Source organism: Tyto alba, unplaced genomic scaffold (assembly GCF_018691265.1).
Source record: "Tyto alba isolate M040663 unplaced genomic scaffold, T.alba_DEE_v4.0 Super-Scaffold_38, whole genome shotgun sequence".
In the NCBI taxonomy this organism is placed as follows: Eukaryota; Metazoa; Chordata; class Aves; order Strigiformes; family Tytonidae; genus Tyto; species Tyto alba.
In genome coordinates, this window is record NW_024881313.1 from 19,092,106 (window position 1) to 19,110,451 (window position 18,346).

An 18,346-nucleotide genomic window follows, 5' to 3' on the forward strand; every position below is an offset into this window, starting at 1 on the left:
AGGGCCACGATACTACCGTTTGCCAGAGCAATTTACTTCCCAAGTAATTATTAATTCTCATTATGGCCCCGGTCCCACTATTGCTTCAAAACAGCGGGTCAAGGGAAGAATATTTAAGCTCTTTCCTTTTGGCCTCAGTATCAAGCCTTTTCATATACTGCTGCCATGCACTGCAAGTTAGCTTTACATACAATATTTAGATGCCAAGACTTGACTGTTTTTTTTAAAGAAAAAACAGAAACCACAAAAAAAAAAAAAAAAAAAACAAAAACAAAAACCACCACAAAACCCCCAAACAAACAAAAAACCCAGGAAGACTCCAGAGACCTTGCTGAACCAAGATAAGACATTGTCTCTCACTGGAGGAAGTTAATGCAGGATGAGCATTACAGTATCATACAAACTTACAAGTAGCTATCTTATGTGCTTTGGTTATTTTAGGAGCAAACAATTATATCAACAGTAACTTTCTGATAAATAATTCTAGTCATGTTAATTCCTACCACCCAAGCATGTACTTTATGTAAAATATGAATAGCTTACAGATGGAATGATAACAAGAGCAAATTAACACTTACAGAGTAAATAGGATTTCATCCAATATTCCTTCCCTGACAGCAAAACTATAGAGCAGCAGATGTCTCAAGTTATTTGGGCAAAATAATTCTTTAATTCATAGCTTCCCCATATTGATCACAAAGATACATTAGAGACTGGTCCCTACTCCAAGAACAATTCTGTAACTGTTGATGGCTGTTTAAAGTCCTACCACCAAATGCCCTAAGCATCAGGCTAGGGAAAAGGCACACCATGCCCTACTTGCTGAAACCAATCATTCACCCTACAAAGACATCTATTAAGCCTCTCTACCATTACATGTCCATAGTGGGGGCTTTGTAAACAAATATGATCTATTTATTCCACAACATAGAATTAAAAAAACACATTAGAACACTTCCACAGAGTGAGACATTTTTAAAAACTATTCATAGATGGATGCACAACTATAGTATAGATGTGCTCACAAATGGTATAACATTTGTTTTATCCCATGTCAGAATAATCAGAGAAGCTTTTAAAGTCTGAAACTGTTCCACATGGTCTTTGCATTACTATGATGAGCTAAAGCACAGAACATTTAGATCAAGGGATATTTTTAGTCTCAAATGAAACCTCTTTTCTACAGAACATATTTGAAAAGTTCTCATATTACATTCCTGAAAGCCTCCAAAATTCAGATCTGAAGGCCTGTGGCACAGTTCCAGTTTGTACTTTACGTCATTAGGAGAAAGCACAGAAATGCCTGGATTCAAGGAACATTCCAAAAATAGAACTCCACTTCTAATGACATTAATGAACTCCTGAGCAAACAGTAGTTCAGGAACTACTGAGCTTTTCCTTCTGAATCTGAACAGCACATTACAAACAAGCTGATAGCTCCACCCTTCCTTTACTAAACACAAAAGTGGGAAGAGATGTAGAGGTTGCCAAGCTTCTAGGTCTAAACTAGTTTAAAACAGTTTTAGATACCAAGTGTGAATCTCCATCCAGATCAGAAAAGTATTTCATCTTGATTTTGAAAGAGACATTGGTATTTGACAGAGGCAAGTTTGGTCTGTTTTGTTTCTTCCACAATTGCTACAGAGGGTAGAAGTCAAGGCAAAAAGACAAGACAAGCAGCTGCCCTGTATTGTAGCAAGTCATTCACTAGACTAGAAAGGGAAGCCAGAAAAGATCCCTATCCAAGCCAGGGCATATATTCCCCTTCCTCTTTTCTCCTCTCTGCTCCCACATAATACCAGTTTTCTATGATCACTTATGATTTTTTTTCTTTAACACACATGACAAGAATAGGTCCGCACCTGAAGGAAGAGGATTGCCACACTGAGCAGATGCTACACAGGGCACTGCTTCCAAATCCTGGTGTCTCCATTAACTCTATGTGAATTAAGTTAAGAAAGCTTAAATACAAGTCCACTAGTCACTCTGCAGCAAGTACTCAAACATGCAGTGGAACAAGCATAGTCCTTTTCTTGAAAAATACCCAAGACTATAGGGAGCATCTTATGTTAACAGCTACTGGACACTGAGGGATGAGCATTCACAGCCATTAATTACATGAGACAAAATCCTTATCATGGGCTATTGAACAGAGTAACTTAGGAGTAGCATCCAACCGAGTAAGTCCTTAAATCTCAAAAGGTTTAAGGAAACACGAGGGAAAACACCACCAAAATATTCCCTCCAATCATAACCCAAATTTACCCTTATCTCTGAACATCTACTAGTGACCCTCATTAAAGACAAGCTGCTGTGAAAGAATAGTCACTGGGCACAAATCATGATAGCCTTTTTAACAAAAATTTTTATTTCATGAAAAAAAAACCCAAAGTTTCTGAAAAAGTAAGCTTTAACACTGCAGTACATTGGAAAGATATCCAACACACCTAGAAGGAAAGCATGAGGTCAGACTTGTTCAGCTGCCCTGCCAGTTCTGAGAGCCAGAGAAACCCAAAACACCCAATCTATACCAGAAAAGATCATCTATTAGGAGTCAAATGACAACATTAGAAAACAAGCACGTTTAACATTTTCTCAAATCATTATCTAAAATTCAGAGGTAATACCTATTCATTACTTTTTTTAAAGGAATATTTGGAAGAAGTTATTACTTCTCCAGATGGAAAGTGGCACATACCTTGACAATAAAAAAAAAAAATCAAAACAAAAAACCCAACTTATCATGCCTTCTCTGCCAGAATGCAGAGTAACTAAAAAAGCAGGGAGGTCTCAATTAACTCAACAGAAACCAGACATCACTTCTCCCTCCCCTAACTTCCATCTCAAATTGGATAAAGCCCCTAAATCAAGTCACACCACATGCACCAAGGATATCTGCAAACATGCTTCTCTGATGCAGTGTAACTAAGGTACAAGTCTACACTTTGTGTAAGGAAGGAACTCCCTCCTAATTTTCATATGCTTAATTAGCAGCTGGGTATCATGGACCACCTGTGGACCCCAGGGTCCCACACTGCAGGTTCCTGACTCTGCACAACAAACCCAAAATAGTCTCTGTACAAAATTATGTGCTTTTCAACACCACCTTTTTTTCCCCCACCTGAAAGATCAAAGTTGGCTAATTATGTGTTGATAATGGGCACCAAGTCTACTTAACAAAAGCAAGAGTACTCTGTTGCTGCCTCATACTCTTAATGCATTAGTTTAACTGAAAGGGATAAGTATAGCTCTGAAAATGGGTCTGTAGTTAATGCAAGCTAAACACTATTTTGTCTCAAACAACGGTTTATCCAACAGAAGTAAGGAATACAATGAAGCTTTCTGTTTAACATGAGTTCATATATACAGGCTTTACGACTTAATGTTCCTGAAATCCCATGCACAGCTCTGAAGCAGGAAAAGAATCAGTAAAGGATGAAGTACAGAGTTCTGCAAAACTGTACTTAAGACTTCATCCTTTACTGATGTAACTGAAAACACTTTGGTGTGCTCCTAACTCTGCAGACAGTGAGAAATTGGTAGTAAGCCATACATTTCCCTGAACTCATTTCCATTGTGTAAGAAGAGTTACATGCACTTGCTCCTGTTTGCTAGCAAATTTAACAAACATAATGAAGAGCTAAAGCAGGATACAGTTAAGAGTTAAGTATGTTGGTTGTTTTAGATTTTGCTTTTTTCTCATTACATCATGCATTCAGAAAAATTTCAGTCTGTGGCACACTACAGTCAGTCATAACTTTAACTCACTGTGTATCAGCTGTACCATAACATTACATGCACTCTTAGCCAAAGCAAAAGCAAGGCAAAGCCACCTACCCTGCTCTTCACTTATGTGTTCTCCAGAACTACGAGAGTATGCTGTTACTGGTATGTTGCAGTTCCTGTAGTTAATTTACAGCAAATACAACATACCAACAATAACACAGTGTCACAATTCTGGAAGCACATGCAATCATGTAAAATACAAAGGATGATATTGCTGTATCTGTAATACATCATTACCGTACCATCCTTCAGAGACCAGCTGTAGGTAGCTCCAAGCTAACATCACCCTATCCCTTTCAAAAACCTGTGAAGATGCTACTTGGCTGGTGGTTTTGCTTCAGTAGCAGGGAGAGGCAAGGACAGACAAGAAGCAAAGTCTTCCCACCACTCAAGTGCCAGAATGACAGCAGTGAGAGACAGGGAAATCTTAGGGCTACAGATGGTGCAGGGGAAGAGGTGATGGGAAAGACGGGAGTCCCAGCTCCCCACACTGGTCGCCGTGCTGCGGTGGAGCAGGGGCTCTCCGGAACACACTCAGGGCTCGTTATGGCGCTGTTGGGAGCTGGAAGCAGAGTGTTTCCCAATGGCCACGAATCCCTCCCCAAGCCCTCGATGCCTGAAGCTTCAGGACCCCTGCGGCACAGAAGAGGCCCGGATAGCCCCGTCATCCCCAAGGGTCTGGGCAGCAGCCGGGAGCGGGGCGGCCCTGCCCACCCCACGCCCAGGGCCGGCTGCGGCCCCGGCCCGGCCCGGGACAAATAAGGAAGTTTCCGCGCTCTCCCCGCCCGCCGTCGCCGCTACCTACAGAGACCAGGCACGTCCAGCATGTTGGAGATGCCGCGGTCGCACATGTCCACCTCGGGCTGGTTTTTCTCCCTGCTCTCCTCCACGATCTTCTTCAGCGACTTGGACATGGTCTGGGAGGGGCAAAAACGGACACCGTGAGCGGGAGGGGAGGGGTGGGTGTGTGTGGAGCCGGCCGGGGGCACCTGCCGAGACAGCAAGGGGACGGCTCCGGCGCTGAGGGGCCCGAGGGCGGCGAGCTCGTCCTCTCCGCCCCACGCCGCCGGTGTCCCGCCGTCCCGTCCCCCCGCGCCCGCCCCACGCCAGCAGAGCTTTAATTGGGATACCATCCGGCCGCCCTCCCGCCCCCGAGCGGCGGGACTAGCCCGCCGCTACCCCCAGGGCGACTCACGGCGCGGTGCTGCAGCGGGACAGAGCCGGTACGGCGGCGCTGGGCGGCTCCCAGCGGCTGCACGCGCCGGCCACACCCCAACCCACGGCCTCCCCCCCGGCCCTAGCGCGCATGCGCACTGCGGCCCTGCCCGGGCGAGCGGAGGCGAACCCCGCGCCTTTTAAGGCCGGCCGCCCGCCCAAGCGGTTCCACCTACAGCGGGGAAGGTGCTGGGCCAATCAGGGCGCATCGTGGGATCAGACCCGCTGCCATTGGCCAGACGCGTTGGAGGAAGGTTCACTGGCCAATAAGCGCGCCCCACAGCTGGTGGCGGGCTTTAGGACGCAAGAAACCGGGGTACAGCTTGCGCAACCGGGGTTTAGGCGCATGCGCAGCGCGAGGAGCTTGTGGCCGAGGCTCTCAAAGCATCGCCATCAAATCACTGCCCTCACAGCCCTGCCCTTAAAGCACCGCCCTCAGAGGGCTGCCCTTACACTCCTGCTCTCAGAGAGCACCGTAATCACAGCTGTGCCTTCATAGCTCCGGCTCAGAGCGGCGCCCTCACAGCTGTGCCCCCATAGCTTTGCTCTCGGAGCACCGCCCTCGGAGCTATTCCTCATAGCTCTGCTCTCAGCGCCGCGCACTCAAGGTGGCGACGTCTGAGCGCAGCCCTAAGTGTACTGCGCTCAGATGCCTGCCCTGAGAGGGCCGCACTCACAGCGATCCCACCATAGCTCTGCCCGTGTAGAGCCGCCCTCAGAGGTGTGCCGTTAGAGCGTTGCCCTGTGGTCGCCCGCAGAGAGCCACCCTCAGAGCCCCGCCCTAAAAGCGCTCCCCTCAGAGGACCGCACTCACAGCTGTGCCCTCATACTTCTGCTCTCAGAGCGCCGCCCTCAGAGGTGCGCTGTCAGAGCCCTGCTCACAGTCCTCACAGCGGCAAAATCAGAGTGCTGCCCTCAGGTGCCGCCCTCACATCACCACCCTAACAGCTCTACCCAGAGCACCGCCCTCAGAGGACTGAAGCGCGGAAACGAACTTTACAACTCACAAAGAGTTGTAAAGCAGATATGTTTATTGCAGTGCTGGGTGCAAGGGAGATCGGTCCTCCTAGCTTGCACCCCAACAGCACATTTTGCCAGAAATTTATGCAGTGCAGGTGTACATATTCATGGTATTACACAGCACACACATACATATGCATAAGCGAGGTGGGGTTAGTTTGCGCAGACTCAGATCTGTGTCTGGTGGTTGTTTAATTCTTCAGGGGTCTTATATTCCTCTTCTGTCCTGTAGATGAACTTTAGCCGTTCACACATGCTCTATTTGTACTTGGTGATCTCAGCAGCCTTTTAACCAGTTTTACGGTCAATCTGACACTGTCATTCTTGTTATCTCCCCCTGTGTCTAACACACAGTCCTTGACGAATACTAGTCCCTGATAAGTTTAGGCACCAGTCTCTAATAAACAAGTTTCAAAAGAGCATTCAAGGCGTCAAAATAACATTCAAGGTAAACAGGATTGTTAAGAAATTGAAAAGCAGTTAGTTCCCTGTATCAGGACCGCGCTTACAGCTATGCCCTCATAGCTCTGCTCTCAGCGCCGCCGTTACACCCCCGCACTCAGAGCGCCGCGCTCAGAGGTGTGCCGTCAGAGCCCTGCTCCCGCAGCCCTGCCCTCAGAGCGCCGACGTCAGAGCTGTGCTCACATACCTAAGCCCTCAGAGACCTGCACTGAGAGCTGCCTGCAGAAAGCCACCCTCAGAGCGGCGACATCAGGGCGCTGCCCTCAACCGCCTTCAGAGTCCTGCCCGAAGAGCACCGCCCTCAGCGCTCCCCTCAGAGGAGCGCATTCACAGCAGTGCCCTGTTGGAGAAATGCTCAGAGACAAGCGTCATGAGTCCACTGAGCAGTTGTACGATCAGAGCCTGTTCTAGGGGCTGATGCTGGGCCTCGCTGATGGTGGGCCTCACTAGGGTTTGCCTGCAGCTGCTCGCAGCTGCTGATACATGAAGAATGTCAAGGACGCTTCAGCCTTGTGTACCGTGGTGTGTCGAAAACAGGTTAAGAGGAATTAGAAATAGTGGCCTGAGAAACAGTGTTATGGTAACGGTGGCCTGAGAAACCTAGTGTTATGGTAACGTTGGCCTGAGAAACTTTGTGTTATGGTACCGTTGTGTATCGAAAACAAGTTAAGAGGAATTAGAAATAGTGGCATGAGAAACTTAGTGTTATGAGAAGCTTGTGCTGTTAACTAACTGCAAGTAGGTGGACCGTGCGAATACGACCTTTAGAGCTTAAGCCAATCAGCTAGTGACTAGTAGGCATAATAATTAGCGTTGTCTGTGTAAATATATGTACCCTGGACCAATCAAGATGATATGATGCTCTATCACCCACATTGAGTCCGTCTCGGCGTGTCGTTTCTCCGCCACTCCACAGTGCCCTAATAGCTCTACCCTCAGAGCACCGACCTTAAACCCCTGCTCTCAAGAGCCCTGACCTGAGAGCGGCGCCTTCAGAGCGATCCCCTAAGAGCGCCGCTCTCAGAGCCCTGCCCTCGGTGTGTCGCTCTTACACCCCCGTCCTCAGAGCGGCGAAATCAGAGCACCGCCCTCACAGCTGTAGCCTCAGAGCCCTGCCCTCCGAGCACCGCCATCAGAGCGACGCCCTCACACCCCTGCCCGCAGAGCGGCGACATGAGCGTCGCCCCTCAGAGCGCCGCACTCACAGCTGTGCCCTCATATCTCTGCCCTCAGAGCGCCGCCCTTACACCCCTGCTCCCAGAGCGGTACCCTAAGAGCGCCGCTCCCAGAGATCCGTCCTCAGAGCTCAGCCTTCAGAGCACCGCCCACAGAGCCTTGACCTCATAGCACCAATCTCACAGCCGCGCCCTCGGAGCGAGCGCCGCCTTTACAATCCCTTCTCTCACAGCCCTGCCTTCAGAGCTCTGCTCTCAGAGCTCTGCCTTCAGTGTGCTACCCACAGCTCACCACCCTCAGAGCGCCGCCCTCACGACCCTGCCTTCAGAGCGCCGCGGCCGCCGAAGGCGGTGGCGTCGGTGCTGCCGTGCCCGGGAGCGCCGTCCCGCCGCTGGGCTGGCTCCCGGTGAGCGCGGCACTGGGCAGCCGCGTGCTACGGCCAGGCTCCAGAAGTAGGCAGCCCGGTTAGCGGAGCGCAGCCCTGTGAGGCCGGCTGCCGTGTGGTGTCTGCCATTCTGTCAGGCACCAGGGACGGGCTGGTTGCAGGAGCTGGCAACTTACGTTAGTGCTGCAGCTCCGGTGGTAGCCTGTTTCTCATCAGGCTCACCGGGATGCTTGTACATGCGGGGGAACTTGGGTTAAAGTGATGTCTGAGTTTGCTGTGGCCTCTCCTGTTACAAGCCTTGTATGGTTGGTTGTACAGGTGTCTTTTCAAAACAGTGTTAATGCCCATTTCCAGTTCTTCAGGACTTTGAAACACTTTACAAGCATGAACCCAAGAAAATGGGTTGTGGTGAATATGGCAACATTTTGCCTAGAAGAGAAATGCGCGCTGGAGCGCTGTTAGCAGTAGCGGCTCCTTGTGCCCTGGTGCCCTGGCAGGGGGCTGGAAGCTGGCAGGGCTGCACTCGGGGCAGTGGGGCAGCTCTGTGCCCCAGCTAGTCAGCAACAGAAGGGAGAAGGTGCAGAGCTGTGGAACTGGGAAGCTCAGGCTCCCTAGGAACTGACCAAGCAGAGTTTCAAAGCACTCTGAAGTCTGGCAAAGACTACCTAAGGTGAAAGACACAAATGCAAAAATAACATTGGGTAAACTGAATCACTGGTTTCCATTTCTTCAGGTGTCTTTGTGGATTTTCTAGTTGGCTCTAGTTGCGGAACTAGTCGCAAAGCTGGGCCCAGGTCCTGAGCACTTTTAGCTGACCTTGTGAGCATGATGTTGGAGTAAACAGCCTTACTGCTTAGAATGTATTTATGCTTGTAACATCTTTGATAGGAGCTAAGAAGCTTCTACTTACTGTCACTCAGCAGATACGGAAGCTCAGAGCAATAAATAACTAAATCTATAAAATGACCTAAGGCTGGGCCACCCATTGAGAATCACAGCAGTGAATTTTGCATATGTGTTCCCTGTGCACTATATGATGTTTCTTAGAAGCCTATAAATAATATCCACAGAAACCAAGATGATAAATGGGAAGGCTCCTAAACCAGCGAATGAGAAACACTGCTGGAGGTGCAATTTTAGCTTTTCCTTTTTTAGGAATGTAAGGATTTAATTCTGGGTTGCAGAATTGTAGCATGTTTATCTCTAAATGGCATTTACTACCTTGAGTCCTTCCTGAAGTTACAGAATGCTTTCAGGTCTTTCTTATAAAATACAACTGGAAGAACTTCCTTTAATCCAGATTGCTCAGCAGAACACATGGTCACTCAGATGTACAAGACAATTATGTACAGTTCCTTTTTGTCTGCAGGAACATGAATCTGGATCACTTTCTTGTCCTAGAAAATGCCTGGATTGCTACCAGTTAGCTGTCTCGAAGACCTTGGTTGTTGTTTCATGGAGAATGACTACAGGTTTTGTTTAGTAGCAAAGGTTTAGGCAGATTTATTGTCTCTAAAATACGGTCTTATCTTGCTTATTCCAGCTAACACATAACGCACATGTGACTGTGACAAGATACTCACAAAATAGTGTCCTTATGGCTAATGAGAAGCTCACCTGGCTTCTCACTGCCCCATTTATACAGTGGTGAAAACATCAGCATATTACATTGCATGTGGCCTGGATGTCCACATTCTACCCCTACCATAGAAGTATTTAATTACTCCTTGTTTAATAAATATTGCCCTTACTGCCTTTTGTTGGGACTGTGCATTTTTTTGCCATCCACCTCATTTCCTTATCCTCTTGTGTAAATAGTTCATCTATCACTCGCCCCTTCTATGTGAACTATATTGGTTCCTGTTTAGCAAAACTTTCATCCGAGTAAATGCGCTAATCAATATCCTAGTCAGGTCTGCACTGGATTTGGTGAAGAGGAGTTGCTGTCAAGCCTTCCTTTTAAAGCCTCTCAGCTCCTCGTGAAGCACTGAATATCAATTGGATGAGAAGGAGTGGGAAACCCATGCCACACTGTCCAACGGTCAGGTCATTCCCCAATCTCAAAACCTTAATTTTCAGGCTGTTCCATCAGCATACTCATGAAGAGCAATTTCCTGCAGAGGGCCTCTGCCACTGCAGTAACCCCATTTCCCCTCTCTTATCCCCTACCACCTCTTCCCAGTACATCTAGTTCTTCTGTAACCCCTTTGACCCCAAATATCCTTAGCTCCCTCTATACCCCCTGCTAGCGGCTGTCCAGGCTGTGTCTGGGGACTGGCCAGTGGAGCCCCCCAACATGTGTGGCGGTTGAGCCCACAGTACAGGCTGTTCGGATTCAAGTCTGACTGTACTAACCAGCTACTGATTTTTTGCTTATGAAACAACTAGAAAATATCTTTGATATCTGTCAGATTTGTTCTAAATTTGTCCCTTGGCTTAAATGTTTGTACAGAAAATGCCTGAATTCTTTGCAGGGGCTGGCATATGCCTTCTGTCCTTAGGACAGTAGGCTAAAGCAGGTGGCAGTGAGGTGGATGTACGGCCGGGATGGTATGTATGGCAGAGCTGCAGGGATGGTATGTATGGCAGAGCTGCAGGGATGGTATGTATGGCAGAGCTGCAGGGATGGTATGTATGGCAGAGCTGCAGGGATGGTATGTATGGCAGAGCTGCAGCTGCTGTGTGGTGGTGGGAGGAGGGAGAAGTTGCTCCCTCCACTGGTTTCCCCAGCCTGCTCCAGCCAGGCAGCGAGGTCTGGACTTGCCTCCTGCTGGCTCCTCTCACTGCGCTGGGCAGCAGCAAGGGGATGAGCAGCTCTCACACTGCCTTTGCTCTGGCTCTCCTAGATAGCTCCTCAAACCAAGGAGATACAACATGCACCTGCAAAAACAGTTGTGTACTGCTAGGCATTGCTACTAAAAATGAATTCATCAACATTACAGTAATTTTGTGTGATAACTGGCACACAATATTTATTTTGCAGATCTTTGCCTTATAAAAGCAAAGTTCTAGAGTTTGGCCTCTACTCTTATCAGCTAATAAACCTTTTAGACATTTGTTAGTAGTCAGTGCTATGAAATTTCGTTACATTTCATTTTAATCAGGATTGCAGAATGATCCCATGGTTTTAGTTTGGCAGCTGACAAAAAAATAATTACACTTAATATGTTAATTCTGGTGCCTAGAATGCTTATCTTGAGTTACTGTGGGAAACTGAGACACCTTCTCCTTTGCTTTGTGAGCCGAGTGGAAACTGTTTTTCAGTCAAAATTGCTTTGTAAATTTAACTAAAATTAGGCAGTGTTTTAAATTGACCAACGCCATGATTTATAGCATTTTAGCTATATATCTTCTCTCTCCATTACTTCAAATTACTGTAGTCCCAATGATCTCATTCTGGTATCACCTTCTCATTTATTTTTTATAAAGAATAGCTCTGGCACATGGGAAGGGCAATTAAAAAATACTGTTATGGACCTTTTAGCGCTTGTTCTTCAAATCCTAGTCTTGAGAGTGCTTACCATTCATATATAACTGTCTCATAAAATATACATTTATATAAGAATAAATATGTATAGTAACATGCAGAAGACTTACAAGTAAGTTAAAAACATGCAGGCTCTAGGAAGTGAAAGCATGCACATTCATTATCTGTGCTTTGTCATTGAGAGGGGGAAAGTTGTTTGTAGTCATGCAGGTATTATGGCACACAGCATTCACAACTACAACATTATCTACAGAATAGGCAGCAATGTGCACAGACATAAAAGCAATGATATTCACGGCAGTATTGTGAGATGAAGCCATCAATCCTATTAAACACAGATTTTGTCTTTTGAATTGTACATTGCAAGAAACACATAGAAGTTTCATGGAATAATTATTTTAAAATTATCTGTTATTCCCGTTTGCTTTTGCTGTGCATTCCTTTTAAAGCAAGTATTTTAAATGACTCCTTACCTTCCAAGACAGAAACATGGCTTAACACCAGCTCTCTCCTCTAAGGACCTCCACTTTAATACTTCTGCAGTCTTATTTCTGTTGTGGTTCCTCAGAGAAAATGTTAGAGGACAGCATTGTGTTACTTTGTTCCTGTTTTTTTAAAGAACAGGTTTGATAATTTACTCTAATTTTAGACTTTGACTATTTTTGGCGAGAGTCAGTTGGGCTAGATCAATTGGACCTTGTACCAGCAGCTTCATTCAACAGTCTTCATGAGTGCAAATTCTCTGCTAGACTTTCATTTTTTTCTAAAACACCTCATGCATGTTATCCATTTGTAAATAAAGTTATGCACAGGTATGGAGTATTTGTAACATTTAAAGGTGCACCAAGCATTAGCTATTGTTAGATTAAAAAAAAAATGTCTTACAAATTTCTCTTCCATGCGTAGTGCTCTTTAGTCTTTTCTTCTGCAGAAGTTCAATGATTCAATAAAATTTGTTTGACATTGTGACAGAAAGTCATGCCAAGAGCAACTATTTATCAAAAAATGCCCCAAAACATTTAATCTGCTTTAAAGTGAAACATGCTTTTTCTTTTAGTGAAATCAATCAGATTTCAGCAAACTCATCAGTTTAATTGTAGTTCCCTTCTAGAGTTTAAGGCCAAAGGTCATGTTACCAGAATGGCCTCATGCACATCACAGGTCACCAGATCACATCTACATACTATTCACTAAGTCAACAGCAGCCCAGCCTCAGTGCAGCGAGCACGGAGGACGTGGGATGTCCTCAGGGAACTCAACTTTGTGTCCATCAGCTGTATGATGTGTGACTGACACCACTCTCAAAAAGCCACTAATGAACTTCACTAATTAAAACCATGTACAGGTTTCTATTGTTTGTCAGTTTATGCTCTGCCATATTCTTGACAAGGCCAAGGTTTAACCTGAGGACTCATTGTCTGTCAGGGTGTGATCCACGTTTAACAAGAGAAGTGAACGTACCGCAGAGCTGTCTGGGGGGGATGTGCCCTTCCATTTCACCTGTGGCTTCCAGATGAGCTGTGCTCCAGGCTGGTGAAATGCAGAAAATCACAACATTCTTGCCAAGCTGATACTCACCTAAAATCCGTGAGTATCTGTCCATGACCAGACACCTAGCAGCAAGAGACAGCAGCCAGATCTTGAGGGGATTCTTTGCCCTGCACCAACTGCACCAAATCCACGGTTTCATAGGAAGGTCAAAACCACAATGGACATTCATAAAGCCCAGTGATGCAGCCGTCCACAAGGAAGAAATAAAGACCTCCCAATCTCTGCAGACAAACAGCTGAAGCCATGCTTGGTTGTACTTGCAGTGTCTTACACACTGCTATCTTTAGAGCTTATTTTGTAGCTTTATCTCCAGACAGTTCAGATATTTGTTTTCTTTACTGCTTGCTATCCCCTTTATGGGGTTTTAAATAAACTTTATGGACAAAAGATTGCATCATCCCTTGATTGCAAATATGAAATCTGTTTGGTGTGGACTCTCAGCAAAACTTTTCTGGGCCCCCAATCTGATGATGTTTAATTTGACTACATGTTCTTTTATGTCTTACCTTAGTAGAGGAACTTTCTGTTCTGCCAGCAGCTCAGTAGGACATAGATGTCTCCTAGTTTGATCCAAATACAGATACTTCTTTTTTTCCATGATATACTTCAGCACGTTAGGAGGAGTATCACCTTTACATAGGCTAGGTTTTTTTCTTGGTCCTTGGACAATTCTGAAATGCTGGCTTACATCTAATTCTGTTGGCCAGTGGAAGTTCACAGGTTTCTCTCTTATTACCACCTGATTTTGACTTGTATTTTATAGTTTGCTGTCTGCCTTTTTGTCTGTTTTGTGTTTTCTACATTTTATTTTAACCAGGATGGCTTCTCAGCAAATATAAAGTTTTGTATGTTTGTGGAATGATAGCTTTTTCTTTATTCACTGGGAAATTTTCAAATTCTTCCTAGATTTTGTTAGAACTGCCATTAACACTCTAATGATGTTTCATAATTATTGCAACAATCACATAAAGGAATTACTTTCACTGTGAGTGACTCTTTGCAATAGTTATGAAGTGAGAGTTATGATGAGGCCTGGGTTCCTTTGATGTAGTGTTGATTCCTCTTGCCCGTCCATCACATGGGACATCCAGGAAATTAATTGGTCATTTGTTTTGGGTTGTGACAAAAATGTTTCATAGTGGGAATCAGTGTCCTTTGTATACCCTATCAACAACATTTTTTATGTATGATGTGTATTAGCCTGGGGAAGGGAAAAACTAATTCTAGTCAAAGGTCAAATGGTATTTTTATGTCTGCCCTATTCTGAAATTATATGTGTTTGTAGATGTCATGTAGATGTCTAGGAAGTTGCCTACAAGTTGGCTAAGAAGGTGACATAGTTACTAAAAGTCTCACAAGTTTTTTATATTCAGTTGTAAAATAGATTTTGAAGCTTGAAGATATAACTCAATAAATATAATCACATATATTTGTATATATTGAACATAGGGCTCTGATCCTGACATTACTTCTTAATGTGGTTAAGATTTAGCATCACAGCACATCCTTACTGTGTTAAACTTCACTGAATGCCTGAGTCCTTATTCAGCTGGGTTCTTACAACCAATGCGCAGTATTACAGAAAGTTCTTCAGCAAAGTTATCTGTGTAAGTGGCTGTAGGACAGGGGCCATTTTTTAGCAATTTCTGATTTTATTCTAATTCAAATACAACTTTAGCTAACATTTTCAAAGACACTTGGGACAAAACAACATAACTCTGTAGAACTAATTAAAGACAACTTCATGTCTTACGTCCCATTATCAACTTCATGGTGAATATTTTGTGTTTAAGTTTTATTCTGGCTAATTCACTTTTTATAGCATTAAATGTAAAACTTGGAAATTATGTAGAAGAATATACAAAATATGTTTCAAAAACTAGCAAAAACTCACTTTCCCACTTGGGTAGATAAAAGTTTATTTTCAGTACAAGGGGAGATCACATTTTTTTTTTTTCCCAGAACTCTAAATTTATAACAGCTATACTTAGAGTAATTTTTGAAGGGCCTTACTTCAGCTGCAATAATCATAACTGGTTTTCAAACTCAAGTTATGATCTGAAGTCTTCAGTATAGCAAGGAATGGTAATATATTTCTCATAAACAGTGTTCTAGCTCGTCCAGCTTAACTGGAATCCTGAGGGTAATGTCACATATTCAGCATGAAATTTTATACAGACTTGATGAGATGTAGCAGTAAATGGAGCGATGTTTGTATCCTAAAATTAAAGACAAGAAAAATGAAAAGTTTTATAGAATATCAAGATCGTTTGGAAAAGCCAGAGAGGTAAAACTGAGGCACAAACTGGATCATAGATTGGAAGTGACCTCAAGGCTGTGCTAGATACTGCTGTGGTATTCCTCCCTCGGGGTAGTGCAAATATTTAAATCACAAATACAACAAAATACGGAGCAAAATAGCTTGATGCCTCCCACTAGATGTCACTGTAAGGTCTGCTTTGCAAGGCTTCTGAGGTGCCACATGCACATTATGCCATCACTCCCACTCATATTTGTGGAATTCATGCCAGAATTGGGGAAAGAGTCTTGAATATGAAACAGTAAAGATTCATTTTAACCCCCTATAGTGTCACAGACAATAGGCATTACATACCATCCCACAGTACGGCCCGACGGGGGGATAGCTGGTGTCTGGCCCGTTGTAAAGGATCAGGTAGTTGCTACTACAATCCCCTGGGTCATCAATGCTGATGAAATCAAAGTTCACTGTGACAATTCGTCCCCTGGGCACGGTAATGGCCCACTCACAATCAGTGTTATTGTGGTAAGTTGCTGGATAGCTGGGACTAGCAAATGAGCCAGTGCTGCCATATAAAGTTCCTCCGCATCCTGGAAACAGACACTGTTAATTAGCTTAGAAGGCTTAGTTTCACAAGATACTACACAATGTAGTACACTAGTACAGTATTAGTAGTCGCACTGAAAAACAGAGACGCTGGGAGCTGGAACAATGAATGTGGATAAGAACATTATTCCAATAAGAGACAAAACTGAGGCTCTAGCTTCAGCAGGCTGAGAAGAATATGCAATGGGCATTAGACTATTACTGGATATTAAAAAACAAAACACCCAAATCTCTGAAACAGGAACCAAAGTCTTAAGTCTGTGCCTTGGTCAGTTCAGTCCCCAACTACTCAACTAGAGACAAATTTTCTTTGGCTGTTCTTTGGAATAAAAAGTAGCGAATCCTCATCTGATAGAAAAAAATACAGAGAACAACTCAGAGAAAATAGTCATATTAAGTAAACCAAGGGCCACTTATATTAAAATTCAATCTCCAACAATGGGCAGAAGCAGATACTGTGGGAGAAATGCAAGTTTATTGAGCAAGAGTAAGCATGTGCAGATCACTCTCACAGATTACTCTCACAGTCACCAACAATTTTCAGCTCACAGCTCCCAGATGTGTCACCTTTGTATTTAATCGTCTTTATTGGGTGTCTCCCATGAACTTGTTTGGGTATCCCTCAAATCCATGTAAATTTGTAGCATCCTACAGGGAGGAGCTCCACACCTTAACTGCATACTCTAGTTCTATGGGAAAAGTCAATGAACAGCTGATCACTATTTATCATCCAATATCACTCAATTTTATAGACCTCAGTAGTTTCTTAACCAGAATAAAAAGTCTCAGCATATCTCACACAGAAGCCATTTTTTAAACTGAGCCCTTAGGTATGCTGGATCCTTTATAAGAAGAGGAGACTAGAACTGTGCACATCATTCAATTTGTGAGTGAAATATGAATTTATACAGTGGCTGTTCACTTGTTGTCTCTTCCTTTCCCAATAATTCCTAGCATTGTGCTAGTGTACTTGACTACTAACGAGCAGTAAGCTCTTGTTTTCATGGAACTATTTTTACCCCTCAAGATCTTGTTGCACTGTACTAAAAGTCACCTCAGAGCCCATGTTTTTGTAAGTGAAGTTAGGATTGTCTTTTTTTGCCCATGTTATTAATCAACACTTTCCTACACTGAACTTTATCTGCCTTTTCCTTATCAAGCCAGCAAATATTGTAAGGTTATTCTGCAGTGCTTTTCAGCTGGCCATGAGCTTTCCTACCTCCAGTAACTTAGTGTCATGAACAAACTATTACCCAGCTATTCACTGCCATTTCGTAAGCTGTTTATGAATGCATCTATGATATAGTCACTATACAGTGTCATAGTTAGGTTATTTTCTTGGGGCAAATTTCAGTCCTCTTCAGGCTTAGCAGTGCCAAGATCCTCGGGCATATCACAACTGGACTATTAATGGAGTAGGCTGAGTCACCACTCTGTAGATCCCAAGGTAGATGTCCCTGCTATTTTCTGACATCTCAGTGAAAGAGGTAGATTTTCATCTTAAGTGGACTACATCCTCTGAGGTTGCTAGAGTCAACATTAGAAAGAGGGAATGACCTCCATCACATAAAATGGATCTTGACTCAGTGGTCTTGAGGAACACCTGCCTCTCTCCAGTGACTGAATAGGGTGGACTATGGGTGCTTGGGAAGGTCTTCAGTGTTGATGAGGCAGGGCCCAAAAGTGAGCAGGCTGAATTCTGCATTTCTGTGTTTTCCCTCTGTGTACAATTGCTAATTGGAATTACTTTGCAATTACAGCCTTACCACTTGATGATGAAGTCCAAGTAATTTCATATCCATCATGAGCCTCTGAAAAATCACTCTTGAAACGAAGGTAAACAACATGATTTTTGGGGAAGATGGGACTGGGCACATTGTTTCCACAGAACCTGCCAAGTAGTGGTGACTGCACATCACTCCCATTTCTGACCTTTAAGGGGCACAGAAAACATTGTCAACATTAAATCCCTGTGACAGTTATAAATCAGTACAATTATGTAGCGATACAAGTACAGCAGAAACTATGTAGTGACTTGCATGCACACCATAATTGCAATTTTAATACTGTTACTTTTCCTACTATATATTCTTGTATAGAAGGAAAAAGGAAACCATTAACCAGTCTGTCTGAGTTTTGTAAGTAATTGCACAGAACAAGTATTATCAAAAACAGGTAGCTAAATTTTATGGTGTGGTACATCTCCTGCCTGAAAAAAATTACTTGACTATTAGCTAAGATGTGCTTTTGCAATTCAAGCCTATGTTTTACTTTTCATAAGAAATGTTAATATTCCAAAAGAAAAGATTAAATCTTTACACGGCAGACCATTCTCTTCCCTGGTCACATTAAGACCCCAATCGTATTACATAGCTCAGATTTAATCTGATTTTTTTCT

General features: G+C 44.1%; 2 protein-coding genes across 2 annotated transcripts in view; both read right to left on the reverse strand.

The window, feature by feature from the left end:
- Positions 1–5,091, reverse strand: part of RSU1 (Ras suppressor protein 1) — a 113,115-nt gene extending 108,024 nt beyond the window's left edge. The window contains exons 1-2 of the mRNA XM_042802044.1: positions 4,982–5,091; positions 4,592–4,703 (exon numbers count right to left, since the gene is read on the reverse strand). Coding sequence (XP_042657978.1) covers positions 4,592–4,700 — 109 coding nt within the window. The 5' untranslated portion in view covers positions 4,701–4,703; positions 4,982–5,091. The remainder of the gene's footprint in view (positions 1–4,591; positions 4,704–4,981) is intronic.
- Positions 5,092–15,117: 10,026 nt separating this feature from the next.
- The window catches only part of CUBN (cubilin), a 145,654-nt gene continuing 142,425 nt past the window's right edge, over positions 15,118–18,346 (reverse strand). Inside the window, exons 65-67 of the mRNA XM_032991812.2 lie at positions 17,715–17,880; positions 15,697–15,932; positions 15,118–15,301 (exon numbers count right to left, since the gene is read on the reverse strand). Coding sequence (XP_032847703.2) covers positions 15,194–15,301; positions 15,697–15,932; positions 17,715–17,880 — 510 coding nt within the window. The 3' untranslated portion in view covers positions 15,118–15,193. The remainder of the gene's footprint in view (positions 15,302–15,696; positions 15,933–17,714; positions 17,881–18,346) is intronic.